Here is a 21,662-nt window from a genome sequence, read left to right as displayed (position 1 = left end):
TTGATAAATAAATAATAGTATAAAACCAGCATGCTAAGAAGATCCCATCCTGAGACATATGGCAAAGATAAGAAGAGGGCGGGGAGCTACAAAAGAGGCAAATGTGGGAACAATAAAGAATGGGCGGGATTCTGAAGGGGACAAAGACAAAAACATAAACAAACAGGCATGTGGACAGAATATAGGGCACTAAAACCAAAGGGACAGAGACAAAAATAGGGACAAGACTGGGCTAAACATGACATTGTGTCAAATAAAGATTTTGATAATAGTCTCAATAATAGAATAACAGGATGACATGTCCATACATATGTCCAGTACAGGTATTTCAGTAGTATTAATCATTACTTGCTATCTCTCTCTCTAATATATATATTTATATATTATTATTATTATTATTACTATTATTATTATTATTATTATTGATATACTACATTACATTGCACTATACCACCAGCCCCACCACATGGGCAACACCAGCAACAACGCTGATATCAACAACACCAAACCAACTACTGTGAACCAACCAACACTAATAAATAATTCATAATTAATAAATTAAAGTAATACATCTTTTTTTATTTTTACTTTTACTTTTATGTCTCCATTGTCTCTGGTAAAACAACTGTTTAGGGAATGAGCTGTGAGGATTTGATTGCATTCAGCGACAAAAGTGTTGAGTGACCGCTCCACCTCATGTCCAACTCCCCAACTCATCCCAAAAGTATTAGCTGGAGCACCAACCATCATTCCAGAGAACACAGCAGTTCCACTGCTCCACAGCCCAATCCTGGGGGGCTTTATACCCCTCCTTCCCACACCTGGCATTAGGCAGCATGGTGCCAATAGGTTCATGCTGATCTGCTCCAGAAAGTCCTATACCAATGCTTCTCTATAGGGTCTAGACAAGTTGTGTGTAATGGCAGCAATGGGGGCAACTTAAAGTAGCTGAATGCATTCAATATGCAAATGCTGTTGTGTGAAATAGACCAACCACAGCCATTTCAGAGTGTCTGAGGACTATCAAGGTGGATATAGCATGCCAAGTGGTGCTATCCAAGGTGCATGGCAAGGGCTGACATCATATTTGATGTTGGCATATGGCCAAATGCTGAAGATTACTGTAAAACAGGATGGTGTTCGGTTTAGTTTTTGGTTTAGTCCCTTTTCTGGCAGTTTTCTACTAGAGTTATAGGTTGTAGGTTGTCTGTACAAACAAGTGTGTTGATTTTTGTTGACTGTCAGCAAATCACTGATATCACTTTTACTGCAAGCCTGCCATTGACTCTTTTTGTCTGCTCTACATTCCATACAGTACATATCACTCATTTGCTTGTAGATCATCAAACCTGTCAAAAATGCAACATTTGACACTGAAACCAAAAACGTAGTGGTTTACAGTAAAAATGAACTGAATTAAAAACAAAAAATAACAAAAGGCATCATAATATCTGTTGTTTGCTGGTAAAGGGGAAAAAAGTAATGCTGTTTCTGTAATGCCATCAACTGTCAGTGTTTTGGCAGTCATGCTGAGATTGACTATATGTTAGGCTTAAACAGAGAACATGTGCTGGTGGTTTGAAAGAATGATGGGATATTGATCCTGGTTTGCTGTGTGTTGATAGAGTTAGTTTATGTAGAGATTACATCACACTATTTGGCCAGTTGTGTGAGGTAGGTATGTTGCTGTGTGAGGAATTCTGGAACAGTATATATAAAGTAGCAGTAAAAAGCTGCGTTATATGTTTAATGAAGTTAATTACTACTTTATATCAGAAGGAAAAGTGCTTAAACTACAAGACAGGCATGTTCACCATTAGTGTTGGACACAGATGGAAATTGGCCTCTGCTTTTAACCCATCTGTGCAGTAAACACACACACACACACAAGTGAGCAAACACACACAGCAGCAGTGAACTCATGTGGCCGGAGTGGTGGCGGTGGGCATTGCTCAAGGGCCCAATGGTGGCAGCTGGCAGAGCCTGGGTCTCGAACCCATAACCCTGTCATCACTGCCTACCTACTGGCTTCTTTTAATGCATGGGACAATTCATTTACTGAGGAATAATGACTCATATTAAAGTCATAACTTTGCCAATGCAGTTAACTGAGGGGTAATTTATAGATATGTGCTTGATCCACAATTAGAGAATTCTCAAAAGCTGTAGCAAACGTGTTAAATATGAAATATTCAAATAGTAAAATTAATAAAGAAATAAACAGTGTTCCACTATTATGTATATGTCAGTGTGATTTCATGATTACATGTAAGTGGTACCTTCAACCCCATGGGCTGTCTGGAACCGGTATCCGCTTTTCACCCAAAACTAAACCACTAAACCGCTTTGCTCAAATTGTCTTCAAACTTGCTCACGTTCATGTCTTACTAAGCCTGGTTATTCTGTAACTACACAGAAGATTTCCTGGGTATTTAAAAGGGGTTAACGCAAGTTCGACTCTAGACATTTGATTTGCATGGCAGGGTTATTTAGATGTAGATGCTTTGGGGGTGGGGAGGGCAGAGGAGGACTCGTCTACAAATCACGTCGTGATTTTCTGTGTTACTGACTGCAGTCCAGAACAGTCCAGAACACCAGCAGCTCCGCTTTTGCAGATCTAAGCCTGTCCCAGAGTTCTGTTTATTATTTGCTCAAGCGTCTGCTTTAGTTCGGGTTAATTTTTGACAGTTCAGATGAACCTTCCTTATCAAACAGAGCAGTAGCGCTTATCTGCTTGAATTATTCAAGAAAACTTTAATACACTGCCTGAGAGCATGTTAAAGATGAGGGCGGCAGCTCTTGTGTTCATATTCGCCATCGTCATTCCAAGCGTGACCGCCGACAAAGGTATGGAAATATACTTCCTAGATTTGGTGAAGGTTTAATGTACAGCAATAAGAACAGCTCAACTTCCATCACTTTTAACACGTGGATCTTTTTCTTTACATCTTTGGTATGTAATTCTATTTTATTATTCGAAACATGAAGATGCATGTCACTGAGGCGAGGCCTATAGAACTGCTTGATATTTCAAGTTTCAAAGCTCTTCTCTTTTATTGCAGCTGACAAAGGAAATGACAAAGGAAGTGAACTGTTTAATGGTTTTTCCCTTTAGAACAGTTAAAAGAGCAAACCTGCACAGCAAAGACAAACAGCCTCTGTCTTATCTTCACAGGCAAGAATTATTCTAAAGAGAAAGTGTGTGAAGAACTTCGCACCGTTGGCGCCAAGAGCTTCAAAGTAATGTACGTAAGCACATTCTTTTTTAAAACCCCAGGCATTATCATCTAATGGGCTTTATCCTTAGCGGTAATTTTTAGAAATGACTTCAGTATTTTATTCATTTTTTTTTAAAAACCTTTGGAACAACACTACTGACCCAAAAAGGTCACTTCACTTTAGAATTGCCAAAAAGGCCTTTAAGTAGTAGTTAAGTTATTAAGTTAATTCAGTTATTCATTTTTAAGAGATACTTCTGATGAAATTAGATATAAGAGAATCCGCTTGCATAAGGAAGTGGACCAGCAAGAAAAACAAGTTAAAGCACAATAAATTTAAAATCACAAATCACAAAATCATAATAAATTAAAAAAACCTTAACTCACATAGCGAACTTGCAAACTTTCATACAATGTACAATAACTGTATGCAACTAGAGTTAACGAATATTGGGACACCTTTCCCAAAATATTAAGACGCCTGCTTGTTAACTGTTTTTTAGAAATTACTTCAATATTTTATTATTATTTTTTAAAACTTTACACAACACTACTGACTCAAAAAGGTCATTTCACTTTAGAATTGCCAAAAAGGCCTTTAAGTAGTAGTTACGTTATTAAGTTAATTAAGTTATTAATTCAATTTAAGTGATACTTCTGATGAAATTATATATAAGATAATATATATATATCCTATATTACATAAGGAAGTGGACCGCCAAGGAAAACAAGTGAAAGCAGGAGCTAAGGAGAAATGTTTCACGGCCTAAACGTCTGAGAAAACATTCCAAACTAAGTTGTTTAGTGAAAAATGCTTCGCTGAAGACCAACTAACTAACTAGTGGTGGTAAGAAGAACCAGAGGTATCTGCAATGCAAATACAGAACCTGCAAATATACTACCAGTGAACCTAAACCTTCTTGCTGATGCAGTTTCCACAATTTCTGAGGTCTCAGGGTCATTAAACGGATTTAGACGGATGGTTCCTATCAACACCACTGTTGAACAGTTTCTCTAGAACAGGCAAATAACACAGAACCATGTAACACTCTGAATGACTGTTTACATGTCACTGACATTCATATAAAAATCAATTTTGGTATACTTTTGCTTTATTGTTTAATGTTTTTGACTGTAAGTTCAATAAATGACATTCCGATCTCTGATTTTATAAAAAGTAACATCTACAGGAATGCGTTTATTGTGCATTAGCCTGCTTAGGATTAGGAAGTTATTTATTTATTTATTTATTTATTTATTTATTTATTTATTTGAAGGGTTAAAGGGTTTGATTTCTCTCCTTTTCAACTCAAAGTCAAGATATTATATTTTTAGAATTTTATCCCTCTGCTTTACCGAAGGTGGTGAGATTTATGGAAGATACAATACATTTATCTAACAGTGCTTTAAAAGGTCCTAAAATGCCAATCCAATCTTCTTTGAATAAAACTATCTTTATGATTAAGCATTCTTGACGGCTGATTCTGAACTGTACAACACCAGGCTTCAAAACTTTCTCTAAAAGGGCAATTTAATATCCTGAAGGAGAGTCAGATAAGACCCAATGTCCAAACAACAGAGAGAAAACCCTAGCGATATTGATCTCTGGCTTCTATCTGATGGAAGCAAACTGATAATTTCCTTCTTACTGCACAGAGAGGCTCTCCAGGCAGCAGCCTAATATGATCTGGCATAGAGGGACAGAAAAGTTTCTGCTGTGCCAAGAGTGTTATCGGCCCAGATTTTAAACAGTGGCTTGACTATGAACAGCAAACCTCAGTGACTATAATAGTCTTTAGGTTCCATGCTTTCGAATTTCCAGATGTTCTTCCTTAAAATAAGCTTTTTTTTTCAAACGCGGAGGACAGAGCATAATGCAAACAGTGAAGTTAGTAACTGTACCACTACGACTGAAAATGAAATGCTGATTGCATATTCATTGGAAAAGGTTTTTATACTACATCTGCTATAGCAGGTGGTCCCCAGCCTCCCAACAGGCGGCCCACACAACTGAACACAAAAGCTTATGCTGCCCACTTATGCTTGAGTGTATAATCATACAAGATAATAAACACCAAAAATAGATGTAGGAAACTTTTGTGTTGTTATTCAGATGGAAGAATTCCATATGCTCAAAAAGAGAAGCTATTCTATTTAAAGTATAATCATAACTAGCTAAATTTGTCAGTTTTGTTGCTCAGTCAACAAAAATGGTTTTATTTGTGCAAATAATGATCATAACAATATAAAAATAAAATTGTCAGATTAAATGTTTATGTATCTACACGTATGTACCTACAAATCTGATTTTATGTTTAGATTAACTGTAAAATGCTGGCAGCGGTGGTTGCCAGAATTTTACTGCTATATATACGGCTGCAATGTGTAAGACTTAACGGTTTGTTTTTATGCTTTTTAGAACGGTTTTGTTTACAATACAATTGCTGTGAAAATAGGCATACACTAAAAGATGTGGTTGTCAGAATTTTACTGTAAAAAAATATGACCCAACCTGTCCTATGAATACAGTAAAACAATATTAGTTCTGCTGATTTTACAGATACTTTGGAGTTGGATTCTATATTTTACCATGGATTTTTTTGTGTGTGATTTAAAAAACAAACAAACAAACAAAAAGAACAATGGCCACCAACCAGAAGACATTGTTTACTCTAGCACACACAGTTTCCTCAGTGCTCCTCAAAAAGAAGTTGTGTGATATGAAGGATAAAAGAAAAAGATGCAAGTGAACATCTAACGTTATATTGTGATCCATAATAAAAGCAGAAAAAAGAGAAACTAAACATGAAAACAAAAAGAAAATCAGACAAATATACAGAAATAAAAGATATAAAAAGACATTTCAGCTGTGGTGAGTACAAAACATGCCAGCTGCAAGAAGTTTATATACTCAACACAGAACAAGAAACACCTAAGAGCAATGACTAAAGGGTGTGGTTGCAAACTACACAAGGAATGGGGATGACAAGGGCAGGAAGCCAAGAAGCACATGAACAAGGACATTACGATAAGATAAACCCAGGAGAAAGTAGATAAAGGCTAGAACAAGGATGGACGAGATCATTAAAAAGGGTTCTTTGGAGCAAACTCATAGAATTGGATGTGTGAGCTGAAAGAGCATCCATATAATGTGAAGGTTCAATCCTAAAAAGCCTTTCTCAGAATCAATCTCAAAATATATACTTTCCTAATAACCTCAAAATGCTACCTGAGCTAGGAGGGTGAAGGCTAACGGCTGCTTTCTGCAAGATATGTGAAGGATCATTGCATATTTGTCGCAACGTCACTGGAGAGCTCAACATGTTTAGAGGAGTTATGGTTACAGTTACATCAGCTAGCAGACCTTACTATGGCAGTTAGATCAGCTAACAGACGGCTATGTTGGCTAGCAATGTGCTGAGTGATGGAGGGATGAAGGATGCCGGGCCATGCTATTCAATTTGAGAGCGAAGCCAATTAATCTCTCTGGGACTCCCAGCAACAGATTGTGGCTCCATCTAGTAATGCCTAGCCTCTCATGGCTTATTGCGTTAATACTTTCCCAGATAACATGACCATGTGGGGCCTGTGTGTGCCCAATTTCAAACTAGAAGGCCCCACATGTGGATGCCCACCAGGGTTCCAACAGGGTCAGTGATGGAAACCAGGAGGGATTGAATAAGGGCCCCATCTGAGTGGTACACTGCACATGGGACCTAGATGGGACCCAGGTAAGATTAAGGTGAGCTGAAACGATGGTCCCAGGAGCCTAGAGCCCATACCCACCTGGAACCCACCTAGCCCACCTTCTCTCCTGCCAATCAACTGCCATTGCAATGTTAAACATAATCCTCAATCCATACGGACCAAAATGTGCTACAATAAGAAATAATTAATGAATTAAAAAAAAAATGCTTCAAACTTATATAACTAATAAAAATTTTTATAATATTTTAAAATAAATGTAAAATCTATATTTTTTAAATATTTTACATTAACTTACATTACGGTTTTGACTGCTCCTGTAAACGTAGTCGCTAAAGCAACATTATGTAGCAATTGTACCTAAAAGAAATACTAATTTTAAACTAGAAGGGAAAAAAGAAAAATGCAAAATGCAGGTGCATTAACACATAATGCTGCTTTATTAAGTTGCCTGTGTGGCCAAACACATTTAAGACATTCTAGAAAAGATCACTGAATCCACATGTACTTCTTCAGGAAATTACTGTCAAGCTATTATAGATGGCAAGTGAAGGCAAAAGAGCGATAGTGCTCCATATCCCACAAAAAAGGCCAGTAATCCTGGTTTGTCAATATGAAAACAGATGGAATAGATGCTTCCATGAGATGCAGAGAGGGCATATCATGCAGCATACATTTACTACCAACTATATGTTTACATGGAAAACCATATGAAAAAAAAAAAAATGATAATAATAAGTCTGTTTGCCACCTTTTAGACTCACAGCCTTGTACAGCCAGAAGTTTCCCAATGGAACGTTTGAGGAGGTGAGCTGCGTGGCTGATGAAATGACCAAACTGGCAGAAGACTGCTGCCAAGACGACGCAAGTCCAGACTGTTATGACAAAGGGGTAAGCTGCCAATCCAACACGCTTTAGATTTAACGCCTTAAGAAGGCGTCGGAAGTTATATGGCATCCCGCAGGACTCTGATCTTTTTGCGTTGTGTTCATTAGGCTGTTGTTCAAGCAAAATTCCCCTCGGCTTCCAATTATTGTGCCAACAGAGCATGTTTTACTACTCGCTGTATGTTTATCACTGTGGTTGTACTGTACATCAATGGATTCGCTAGGCACACTGGACGTTCTAGTGTTAAGGTGGATAGCACCTTTCTCAAATGCAAGTTCAGATTTTTAAAACATTTCTAAATTGTTCAACAAATATCACCCAAAACACTCTCTCTACCAGTCAAGATGATCTCAACACTAACATGCGTTAGGAAAACGTACTGTAGGAAAAGTAGTGCTGTCAAACTTAATCGAGTTAACACACGGGATTAATCTGCAAACTTTAACACATTAACCTTTTTTTTAATGCAAATGAATCATTTTACCAAGTTTGGCCCCAACTTCCCAGCTTGTAGGTTCCTCTTTTTACCGAGCCTAGCGACGTATTACCAGTTTTATTGAGCGATGTAAACACAGCGACGCTACTGTTGAGGTCAGAGGGTAGATTACACTTTATTTATGCTGAAATATGGATTAAATCCCTATGGGTTTATGGATTAAACCCCCTCCCTCATCCATCCATCACTCTCTCTCACTCTCTATCTCACACATACACACAGCTGCTCCTCTCTTAGCTCCTAGCTTAATCCGGCCCAATGACTGATCATCCATTTATCTCCTAAAAAGTTGTTGAAGCATTTTCTATTTTTCAATTTCTATTAAAGCTTCTGTGTCAGAGCTTCGTCGTGTCAGAGGCTAAAGTTCTCAAGATACTATTATGTTAAATTATTAAGTAAACCACACATTTATTAGTTCTTAAGAATGTACAAGCCAGCATTTTAACATGAGATTATTTATAATTCATCACAGAACATTATTGTGATTTAGGCAGTTAAACAGATTGACGCCACTAATGACTAAACACAAGTCTTAAGCCTGATTTTGATGTAGACACAGTTCCAAAGTGTAGGAGCACTGGCACCAAATGTTCTAGCACCCACACCAGGCAGCTATTTGCAAGGTGTGGCAACCCCTGTGCCAGTGGAAGTAACAGAGGGGGTCAGCGCGAGTTCCTGCACATTGGATTTTTTTTTTCTACTTCATATCAGCATGAAATGAAGCAGCCCAACGATGCTCATTCATCTTCTTGCAGAGAGCAGCAGGGTCTGTTAGTCACTGCAGTGCACACAGAGAATTGATTAAATATCAAATACGTTCAGCAGTTTGCTCCTTTTTAAGTTCATGGAACTGATAACTTCTCATTTTGATGATTATTTGTTGGTTCCTGTTATTTAGCCCTTATTTTAACAAACTATAACGTGTTAAACCCTTAACACAGAAAGGCGTATTACACTCTAATGTGTTTTATTCAGTAACTACAGGGACTTCTGTTCAAACTGGTGGGGTGATGCTCTGCTAACAGAAGTTTGTAATAACGCCTTCGGGCCCTAGGCTGTTTAAGGGGTTAAAAGTGAGGTTTTTACCATGCCAGTGTTGTCTGTTCCAGTTTACCATTGGCCTGTTTATGATACTCAAGCTGGGATGAATCTCCTTAAACACATAGACATGAAAATGTGACGGTTAGGTCATATAGCCAATCACATCAAATATAAAGAAGAGGCTTGCTCTAGCTTTTCAAAGAAGGAACAACAGCTAATTCTTCTTACGCAGGTAGAAAGACGGAAAAGAGAAAATCACGCAGAACTGTAAAGAGCAGCACGGCCACAGAGGTCTGTTCAGAGAGTGGCAGTGCTTACTGGAGACCAGCTGTGGTTAGAGAAGTGGGCCTAAGACCAGAAGGTCACTGGGTCGATCTCCAGGATCGGCAGGAAGCAGGGGTGGAGAGGGTGAAGGAACAGCGCTTTGTCCTCCATCAACATTCACAGCTGTGCTGAGAAGGGTGCCTAACCAGCAATTTCTTAGGTCACTGTCCACTGCTTCAGGTGTGTGTGCTCTCTGCCCTGAGTCACTGATAGGTTAAATGCAGAAATGTTTTTGTACTGCGAGTGTTTTTTTTGTTGTTGTTTTTTTTAGCAGTGGAGGATTACAGTGTGCATGCATCCATTACAAAAACGATGGTTTTAAATTTTTGGACGTGGCGGGGTGCAGTGCATGTGGTAAGCGACAGGCTTTACGCTACATTATGAATGAAAGCTATTTTCAACTGTAAAATCTCTACTACTTAGCGTAACGTTAGCTAGTTTAATATACGCTTCTTTCTTCTTTCTATTTCTCCCGCCCTCTTGTCGGCTAAGATAGGTCACCAGGTCCACTTCCTGTATCTCAAAATCTGTATTTCAAGCTAAAAGGCCTCTGCAGAGTTTTGTAATTGCAATTTCATGACATTTCATAAAAGTCTGAAACAGCAAATTCAGAAATATACATAGTAGAAACTGTAGCACTACTGCTGTGCAATTGCTATAAAAGATAACTGTAATCTGAAATGATCATCATTTATTTAACTACCATTTCTTTTGCTGAAGAGTCCTACATAATACCCTCCATACTGTTTGGAAAGAAGGCCATTTATATTCATTTATTTAGCCTCTGTGCACATTTTCAGATTTTAATAAATAATCTTTTTTACATTTCAGTTTTACCTTTAAAAAATCACAGCGCTTTAAATACATTTTACTGGTAGAAGTCTTCTTGTCACTCCTTGCACACAACTATTGACCATACACTACTAAACATAGACGTGCTACAGCTGTTCCATAAAGAACCCTGTTTGTAATAGAGATGTATCAGTCTTAAGAACATTTAAAGGTTTGTTGACTTTTGACATGATGTAGAAGTTTTTTCAGACTCTCGCATCTCCATAACATTTTTGAAGAGCGTATGTGCAACATCATCTAGCGCCATTGCTCCTGTACTTTGGAAACATTATAAGGGGCACTGTATTTGCCATGCGATTGACATAACACACATCACCTAGCGAAAAAAGGATGGAAGACTGTCACTGATTGACCGAGAGCTGATTATATGAGTCCTGACTAAATCTGGAGGAGGTTAAGTGTGCAGAATAAGGTGCTATGGCAGTGTACATTGGCTTGGTATAACGTGATCCTCCATCAGGTGAGCTCTAACTGTGTTTCATGTAAGCTGAAGAAACCCTGCTTTGTGAGAGAGGCCGCAGGTCAGCCTGTATCCCAAATAAGTGGGAATAGCTTATTAACTAGACTTATTATTAACAAGTACGTGTAGGTACAACCAGTGGAACTGCATATAATGAATCCATTTAGGTCGTTCTGGTCATTTTAAAGTCACATTCATCCGTAAATTTAGTGCACTTTCATACCAGTGCTCATGTAGGTGTAATATAAGCATTTTCAGCCAAACAGAGATGTTCATTTGGCTTAAATCCATACAGCTCTAATGACCACTGCTATCAGCACAGCACAAAACACCTGATAGTCTATGGCTTTATTGATTAAGCAATAATCAGATGGTCCAGGAGTCCATTTCCTGAGACAATTTAATAATAACAGCATTTCACCATAACCAAAACAACCCTGCACAAAGCTTCATTAGGTGCGTCAAACGTTTCATCAAACAGCCACAGCTTAAATGGAGCCATGTTAATGCAAAAGTGGTGCTGCCTATAAACAAGTGGTAATACTTTGCTTTGCTTGGATGGTCCATTGTAGATGCCTCATAGATGCTCACGTAACATTCAACTAACATTCAACCATGTGTCTCTACAACTGAAGTCTTAGCTGAATATAAATGACTGTCTGTTGAATGTAACCCTAACCTTGACCCTAACCGTAATCTTAACAGTACCCTTTTAGTGGTGAGGTTTTAGGTTAGATTTAAGGTTTAGGAATTACGGTTAACGCAAGAGTAAGGTTAGAGTTAGGGTAAGGTGTAGGGTTACATTTAATAGAGTCATTTGTATTCAACTGAGAGTTCAGTTGCATTTTATACACATGCATTTGCATTTAACACATATAGCTATATGCAATATATAGCCTTAACCTCATTTAACCTCAGGTAGAAGTGTAGACGCTAGTTTAAAAAGTCAATTTAAGCTTTTACTCCAGTAAAAGTGTAAAAGTACTGGTTTCAAAACTACTTAAAGTAGAAAAGTAAAAGTAATGGAAGGAAAACAAAGGCCAAAAGCTTAGGCCGCGTCACAGGAGCCTATAGTACACTTCCCTATCCCCTTAAAAAATATTTTTCTAAAAGCCATGATGACTATATTGTTATATTAAAATGTTGGGCTGCACTAGGCTGCCTGTCTCAGCTGCATATCTGCACATTGAAAATGAATGCATTTTAGTAATATCAAATATATTAAAGAAGCATCTCTGTGCACTACTGAGCATTAACGTGTTACATGGAGCACAAAATATGACTAGCTCACAAATGTGTTAGTAGTTTTTTTTAACATTTCTTTTGGAATATATGTATGTGTATATATATACACACACACACACACACCTACACACACAAGAAGCACTTCCCCTAATGTATAGTATAGCCGGCCCTCAGTGAATAGTCAGAGAAGATGCTGGAGAAGTATGTTACACAAAAGTGTAAAACAGTAACAGTCAACAGAAGGACTTCTTGACTTGAAAGGGCAACTTGTCAGAATGTTTTGGCAGGCGCTAGACCAAGCTTCCAATGCGCTCTTGACTGGGCCATTAATTTCCTCCTACGGATAGCATTTTAGCAGGAAAACAGCACTTACTGTTTATTCATAGACAAAAAAAACTCCACCACGGTCATCATCCAACTTCCGGCTTTGTTTCCATCTGCCATAATCTCTAGCAACGTCAACTGTCTGTCCTCAAGTCTTAAGGACCCTAACTGAGCACACAGTACTCAAGAATGGGTTCTGTCCATTCCCTGCCCCCCTGGTTCTTAATGGTGCATGCCTCATTTTGAACAAGCTGAACTTCCAACTTCCAGCTTAACAAGTATTAATTAGCTGCTAAGATAAGAACGAATACTTATTAAGTGGTGTCACCTAAAACTCCATAAGAAATAATTTCCTCTCTCTAACATTCAGCCTGCGGCATAAGAAAAAGAAATTCAATGTTCTGTATAATTCTGCCAGTGTTGGGCTTTCAAGTAAGAAAGGCCTCTGAAAATGGTCAGAAAAAAAAATCTGCTGCCAGCATGAGCTTCTCAATCAATAGCCCAATTGCAGCAGATTGCTTCATCCACATGGGCTCACAGCGTTCTTGAAAGATAAATGCACAGGCAAAACATGACACCTACTGCCGTGCCCTGAAACCCCCTGACTGTGAACTATCTTTAGTCTTTATTTACTCACCTTATTCAGGTAAGTTTAGAGTAATTACTGTTGTTCTGCTTCACAGTTAAATAATTTACAAAAGTGCTTCACTGTTTACTCAAGAATAACCTCAGCTAGTTTGAATAGACTAAAATTCAAGCTTAGACACTACCAAACACAAGTCAATAAGGACTGGGTCTTCAGTCTGCGTTTGAAGACAGCGAGCATCTCTGCTGTTCAGACACCCAGGGGAAGTTAGTTCCACCACATTGGTGCAGGACAGAAAAAAGCCTGGACGCTTGTTTAACATGGATTTTGAGGGATGGCGGGTCGAGCCGAGCTGTACTTGAAGCTCAAAGGACTCTTGGTGCGAATCGGCTTTTGACCATTGCCATCAAGTACGGAGGGGCTGGGCCATTCTTGGCTTTGTAGGCCAGCGTCAGGCTTTTGAATCTGAGGCAGCTACAGGAAGCCAGTGAAGAGAACGCAGCAGTGGAGAGACATGGCTGAACTTAGGAATACTAAAGACGACCCGTGCCGCTGCATTCTGGATGAGATGCAGGGGCCTGATGGTGCGCAGAGGGAGCCCAGCCAGGAGAGAGTTGCAGTACTCAAGTCTGGAAGTGACGAGAGACTGAACGAGCACCTGGATGGCCTCTCTAGAAAGGAATGATTCTAATTTACTATGTTTGTCACCACAACAATAAACTGGATTGAGAAGATAAGAAGAAGATGAAAATGACGATGATGATGATGATGATTTTTCTCCCTCAGTGGGTGGCTGTAATATAGCACCATTTTAAAGCTTATAGCTCACAGTCAAAGCTAGCCAGGCTAACATACAGCCTCCACACCAGGGTGTTCGTTTTAACACAGTTCTAAAATTTAACCTCTTAAAGTAAACAATGAAAGAAGCCCATAATCCTCCATATCAGACGCCTTTTCTTCTCAGATATAAACATATCTAGTCCATATTTATAAGTAGTTAAACACTCTTAAGTAGAACATGCTTTGGGCCATCTTTTCATATTTCCTTAGGAATGTCATTTGTGAATTTTGGCAGCAGCTGGATTATTTCTGTCCACAGTTGCATTCATTTTCCCCCAAGATCTTGTATTGACGGTGGGAGATTTAGATCACTGCGCAAAACTCTTCTCCAGCACATCCCAAAGATTCTCAATGGGGTTCAGGTCTGGACTCTGTGGTGGCCAATCCATGTGTGAAAATGATATCTCATGCTCCCTGAACCACTCTTTCACAATGTGGCACTGTCCTCTTGGAATATGTCCGTGCCAGCAGGGAAGAAAAAATCCATTGATGGAATAACTTGGCCGCTCAGCATATTCAGGTGGTCAGCTGACCTCATTCTTTAGGAGACATATTGTTGCTGAACCCAGACCTGACCAAATGCAGCAACGTCAGATCAAAGCACAGCCCTCACAGGCTAGAAAGGTAGGTACAAGGCATGATGGGTGCATCACTGTAGCCGCCTCTCCTCTTATCCTGATGCACCCATCACTCTGGACCAGGGTAAATCTGGACTCATCAGATCACATGACCTTCTTTCATTGCTCCAGAGTCCAACCGTTATGCTCCCTAGCAAATTGAAGCAGCGTTTGCCGGTTAGCCTCACGGACAGGTGGTTTTCTTAAGGCTGCACAGCTGTTTAGTCCCTATCACATTGTTCCTGTCACATTGTGCGTGTGGACATGCTCTTACTTTCATTATTTAACATGTCCCTGAGTTCTACTGCTGTTATTCTACAATTTAATTTGACCAAAGTGATCGCCGATCATGTTCCTTCCTCAAAGATGACATTTCCCAACTGCCCTTCCACTTTTGAAAAATAATGCGTTGGACAGTTCTTAGCCCGATTTGAGTAGCTTCAGCAATCTCCTTAGACGTTTGCTCAGCTTGATACATGCCAATAATTTGATCCTTCTGTAACAGATGAACATCTTTTGACCTGGTTGTTTAATGAGAAGCCACTCACTACATCAGTTAGGGTTAAATAACTTTTTTGCCAGCTGAAACATAATCACCCATGCAGTAATTAGCCAATGGGAGGCTCTTACCTATTTGCTTAGTTAAATCCAGATAGTGACCCTTTTTTGTCCAGGCAGTGCATTTATAATTGCTCATTGATGCAAATGGTCATTTTTTAATTGTTCAGCAATAAAAACTACATAAGGTATAACTTTATATAAAATATCTCCTTGTCTGCCTACAAACAGTGGTAAAATATAATATAATATAATAGTTTTAAAATCTAAAACTATTAGTGATACATTCTTACTATAAAAGTACTTATTAATTACTTATTAATTAATGAATTGATTATAAAATTATTAAGACTTTAAAGAGCTTAATATTCCACATATCCATAAACTCTCATAAACTAATAAATGCTCCTGCTGATTGTTTTAACAGTCAAGCCCATTAACTCCACCATTCCCAGCTTCACCTGTTTCCTTGGGGAAACAAGTTACAGACCACCCAACATGGGAATGTTCCAACACACTCGCTCAAGGTGATGAAGATGTGACACTGATAAACATGCCGTACCATAGGTGGTTATTTCCATACGTAGCTGTTCGGTGTCACTCTCTGCTGTACTCAAGTTCCCTCACCTTTGATTGCTTTCTTTAGGACTTGTGCATTTCATTACCATCTGGCAGATCTGTACCACAATACAAAAGCTCTGATGGAAGTCATTATGCCAAGCACATCTGCTCTTTGAATCCCCTGCCTTGATTACATTTGATCTGCATACACATAATTTTAGAGTTGGCAAAACTGCTGTGAATAGATCGTCATTCGGAGGGTGGAAAAAACAAAAAAACAGCTCGACGTTGCAGTCTTGCGCCGTCTAGACGAGCGATGCTGTAATGTTGATGCAACATTATGCAAATGGAGCAGAACATCTAACACTGATATTAAAGCCTCGCTCTGATTTTCAAACAGATTGTGTTTGCATCAGCTTTGCTGCAAATAAACATTTCTTCTGGAAGACAGTCCCTCCTAGAGCTGTCATTAGCTAAAATGCTTATTTGTTGATGTGATGTAAAGGAAGCAGTCGGAGTTGCTCTGTCTGGTTATTATTTCTTGCAATTAGTTTGGACGCACTGCCATGCAAAAGTTTGGGCCTTCCTGATCAAAATGACAGCTACTGCTAGTAAAAGAAGGCATATGGTCTGTACACTCTCGTTAACAATCAGGTGAGGAGTCATCCGTGCACCGTGCAGCTTGATTTAGGGTGTGTCAGTGTGTCTTTGCTATCGTAACAACAAGAAAAGCACATATTGCACGGCTCGAAACACACAAAAGTCATGTACTAAGTCTCTTAATTAATTATGGGTGTGTTTTAGGCGTAATTTGCAGTAAACCTAACGTGCAGTAAGGTGCCATTCCCTTTAAGAGCCAGGTACGGTCTGACTTCAGCAGATTGCTATTTCAATGGCGCAGCTATCTGGACGTGTCCAACTGTTGGCTGGTTATGCAATGATCAATGCGAATAGCAATGCTAAGAATCTTTCCGTTCCTCTTTGGGGATTCTTCTTTGCGAAAAGCTTCTAGATCTGTGAGATTCTTGGGCTGTCTTGCTGCACAGCTCTTTTGAGGTCTATCAGCAGATTTTCGATGATGTTTAGGTTGAATGACTGTGCAGGTTTGTGCAGTTGTGTCTTTCAAGCAACCATTTCTTGCAATTTTGGTCTGAGACTTTGTGGTAAAACGTGCTTCGTGCTCCTTTCCCAGAAATTGGACAGAACAAAAATAATACACTAACATTGCTCAAAATTTTGAGAAGAATCTACTCACTGAACCATTCACTTTTCCTAAAATGTTTGCGTTTTTTTTAACTCCACATTTTATGCATTGTAAGTTTGAAGACACCTGGTCATCCAATATTTCTTTCCAAATCAAATAAAAAAGGGAGTTTTTCCCTTTCTGTCTCAGTAAGTGTCTCCACTTTTCTAGAAAGGCTTTACTCTAAACATTGCAACAAGCCACATCAGCATGTGTGAGGTCAAGCACAAATGTTGGATGATTTAGTTCTGGATCACATGCTGCTTCAGATTATCCCAACGGTATTGTACTCCAGAGGAAACAATTCCCTTGCTTCGCTTCCCCTGGGCATGTGCAGCCTGTCCAAAGCGTGTGTGCGTTTAAACACCTGTGTCACATGTGTAAACACCATTTAACCCCACCCCCACCCCCGAGCCAAGTCAATACCGATCCGATCTTTGTACTGGGGTATTAAGGAGATGTGGGTGGAGTAATGGGATATTGAGGAGATGTGGGTGGAGTAATGGAATATTGAGGAGATGTGGGTGGAATTAAGAGGGATTCAGGAGATGGGGTGGAGTAATAGGTCATTGAGGAGATGTGGGTGGAGTAATGGGATTTTGAGGAGATGTGGGTGGAGTAATGGAATATTGAGGAGATGTAGGTGGAATTAAGAGGCATTCAGGATATGGGGTGGAGTAATAGGTCATTGAGGAGATGTGGGTTGAGCAATTGGATATTGAGAAGATGAGGTGGAGTAATGGGATTTAGAGGAGATGTGGGTGGAGTAATGGGATTTAGAGGACATGTGGGTGGAGTAATGGAATTTAGAGGAGATGTGGGTGGAGTAATGGGATATTGAGAAGATGTGAGTTGAACTAAGAGGCAATGAGAAAATGGGGTGGAGTAATGGAATATTGAGGAGATGTAGGTGGAATTAAGAGGCATTAAGGAGATGGGTGGAATAAAGGTATATTGAGAAGATGGGGTAGAGTAATGGGATTTAGAGGAGATGTGGATGGAGTAATGGGATATTGAGGAGATGTGGGTGGAGTAATGGGATTTAGAGGAGATGTGGGTGGAGTAATGGGATATTGAGAAGATGTGGGTAGAACTAAGAGGCATTGAGAAAATGGGGTGGAGTGATGGGATATTGAGGAGATGTGGGTGGAGTAATGGAATATTGAGGAGATGTAGGTGGAATTAAGGGGCATTGAGGAGATGGGTGGAGTAATGGTATATTGAGAAAGATGAGGTGGAGTAATGGGATTTAGAGGAGATGTGGGTGGAGTAATGGGATATTGAGGAGATGTGGGTGGAACTAAGAGGCAATGAGAAAATGGGGTGGAGTAATGGAATATTGAGGAGATGTAGGTGGAATTAAGGGGCATTAAGGAGATGGGTGGAATAATGGTATATTGAGAAGATGGGGTAGAGTAATGGGATTTAGAGGAGATGTGGATGGAGTAATGGGATTTAGAGGAGATGTGGGTGGAGTAATGGGATTTAGAGGAGATGTGGGTGGAGTAATGGGATATTGAGAAGATGTGGGTAGAACTAAGAGGCATTGAGAAAATAGGGTGGAGTAATGGGATATTGAGGAGATGTGGGTGGAGTAATGGAATATTGAGGAGATGTAGGTGGAATTAAGGGGCATTGAGGAGATGGGTGGAGTAATGGAATATTGAGGAGATGTAGGTGGAATTACCGATTAAGGGGCATTGAGGAGATGGGTGGAGTAATGGTATATTGAGATGATGGGGAGGAGTAATGGGATTTTCTTTTTGGGGGGGGGGGGGCAACAGGTGTTCTCAGGCAGTAATACAGGTGCTGATACCATCACTAAAATAATCATTTTATTGTTCTACATATTTCAGCTCTGAATTAGTACTGGAAAGAAAATATAACAATTCATCTCTACACTGCTTGTCAGCACACCAAACGCAGTGCAGCACAGCCGGCAAAGTAAAGCGGCTGTGTGAGTTTTGAGTTTCCGCGGAAGGAAGTCGTTTTGCGGGAGTGTATTTTTGTACATGATTCAGAAATGTAGGAGCTGTTGGCTGTTCATGCTGGCAACACTGCATCCTGTTTACTGGAATGTCATGGCAAGTAAGAATGCGTACAATACGGCTCAGGGGCTGAATGTGTGAATGACGCAAAGCTTAGACATTATCAGTACAAGTGGCCCAGTAATGTCCCAGGTTTTAGTGTGAAGAAGAGCTCGAGAAGAATAAAGGCTCAAAAGGGGGACCCATCTATTCCTGAGGAACCAGCTACCTGGCAAGAGCGGCTAGGCTGACCCAACCTGGAACTGCCACCTGGCAGAGGGTCGTCTAGCTGGAACGAGAGTCGTGGGTATCTCTACACGGAACACAAGCGAACCTCGCTGAATACTCAAACCTCCGGATTGCCTGCTCGTGAACAACAAGCCAAAGCTGGCCTAATCACTATATGGTCACAGACGGGAACCTCTCGGGCTACCTCAAGGTTACTTAACCCTAGATCCATATATTAATTTTTCCATTTACATCCAATTCTCGGCTCCGAACTGAGCATCGGAGCCCCTTAAGTAGCCCCAGCCTGAACCCAATACACATAAACGTTAATGAACATGAACTGAGTCTTAGAACCATACATGAACGGAAACACAAAACAAATTGTGTTTTAAAAGATTTTAAAAGATTTTAATAGAATAGACGCACAGCATATTTTAATATATATATATTTATTTATTTATTTATTTATTATTTTTTTTTTTTTACTTTGCATGTTTAATTTTATCTATTAGTTTATCTAAATTAATAAGAACTACATTTACATTTAAGGCATTTAGCAGACTTACAAGTGCTAAGTGCTTTACTGTTTACTTAGAGAATACCCTTAGCTAGTTTGTAGGCTAGGATCCTAAATATAGCTCTAAACTTAGATACTACTAAATACAAAAGTCAGTATGGAGACCACAGTTAGGGGACACCCAGTGGAAGTTTGTTTCACCACTTCGGTGCAGGACAGAAAAAAGTCTGGATGCTTGTCTTCCATGGATCTTAAGGGATGGTGGGTCAAGTCGAGACGTACTTGAAGCTAGAAGGAGTCTCTCCTTAAGTTGCACAGTATGTATGAGTGCAGACCTGCCACCAAAACTGAGTAGATTCAAATCCAATCAGTCACAAAAAGAACAGAAATGTTTTTATTTATTTATTATCTGTTGCATATATTCTTTGGGAATTTACAGTGTGACAAAAAATACTCTCAAAATTACCTACAACAGAACCTAACCGTTTGTAGCTCAACCTAGCATTAGCAATGCTCCCGACACTAGGAGGGCAAGGACTTAATATGGCCTAGCCGCAATATCTGTGGGGAAATGTGATGCAGGTTGCCATATAGAACCTGTACGCCTCCATGCCCATGCTTTTTCTCCCACTGCAATTTTAATGGGGCAAGGATTTGGGGAGGGTATCCCATCTGCTTTGTCCCTAGGAGGATAAGGACTGAACACGGCTGACTGTGCTCTCTCTGACTCCGGCCACTGATGGCAAAGTGGCATGGCTCTGGATTCAAACTCTTGGCCGGGCCGTAGTGGTAGCCACTCAGAGCTGCCCTCTAGTGTTTTTTCCTGAATAAAGTCAACTCTTGATCCCTATTTGAACCCTATTTTCATACCATGCAAGTTTCTTTAGTCAATATTGTGCAGTCATGAGAAGCTCGTAAATTCGATCAATGGTCTCCAGATTAAATGCAAAACAACCGAAATGATGTAGCTTGCCTAGAAAGGCCAGCTACTGCTCCTGTGCCTGTGTTGGCGGTTGTCCCGCAGAGACAGCTTACATTCTCATCATTAAAAAATAATTACCTCCAGACTGTCCTCGCTTCACCTCAGCTGAAGGTGTTCACGCTTATGATTACTTCAATCTGCTGTGAGTTCCAATTCAAGCTATGAGAGTGCAAGTCAGTGCATGAGGCTCATATTGGGCAAAATATGTGCCATTACAGTAATGACATTTAAAAGAAATAAGTTCTGCCAACCAGAAAAAAACGCTGCCTTAAGGAGTCTGCTGGAGATCGTTAGAGGGGATACCTTCTAAAGTCCTTCTGCATGAGTACCAATAGTGCTTCAAATGTTTCCTCTCATTCTCTGATATTTCAGTGGGAAGCCAATAGCTGAGTTTTATCTTTTTATAAGGTCTTGAGGCCTGTGTGCCTCTAGTTGTTTGGATCACAGCGGTTTGGGTACTGCTATATCAAATTATAATATGTACACTGCAGTGCTGTGGTTTAGCAGACTCACTATTTATTTTTAATCTCGAAGACTCCTCATTTTAACTTTGCTAGATTACATTATGGTCCAATTTATTATGAGCTCATAAACAAAATGAGGACACCTCTGGCTTTATATAATGGATCTCTGGGGGTCCCCTGGATGATTCTTTAGAGATCCCCTTTTTAAAGTTTTAAGAGTTTAAAGTTAACTGCACATGCTTCCATGCCCAACATGTATCTCATCTTGAGTCCAGGTTAGAGTTGGCCCAGCAGGGTACTAGGGCCTCCTTTCAATAATACAGTTTTCCCCAATAATTGTATTCTTTCTCTAATACTCTAATACTGTTATCACTTACATTCATATATATTTCATTTGATTCTGTCATTTGTTGTCAGAGTGTGTATATATATATATATATATATATATATGCACATATAATACTGTATTACTGTAATATGCCTAAA

At 39.6% G+C, this 21,662-nt stretch overlaps 1 protein-coding gene across 1 annotated transcript in view; it reads left to right on the top strand.

The window, feature by feature from the left end:
* Positions 1-2,774: 2,774 nt before the first annotated feature.
* Positions 2,775-21,662, top strand: part of gc (GC vitamin D binding protein) — a 69,703-nt gene continuing 50,815 nt past the window's right edge. The window contains exons 1-3 of the mRNA XM_072664924.1: positions 2,775-2,847; positions 3,176-3,245; positions 7,682-7,814. Coding sequence (XP_072521025.1) covers positions 2,775-2,847; positions 3,176-3,245; positions 7,682-7,814 — 276 coding nt within the window. The remainder of the gene's footprint in view (positions 2,848-3,175; positions 3,246-7,681; positions 7,815-21,662) is intronic.

This window comes from Salminus brasiliensis, chromosome 20, assembly GCF_030463535.1.
Source record: "Salminus brasiliensis chromosome 20, fSalBra1.hap2, whole genome shotgun sequence".
NCBI lineage: Eukaryota > Metazoa > Chordata > Actinopteri > Characiformes > Bryconidae > Salminus > Salminus brasiliensis.
Note: the sequence above shows the minus strand (reverse complement) of the source record. Positions and strands in the feature narration are given on the sequence as shown.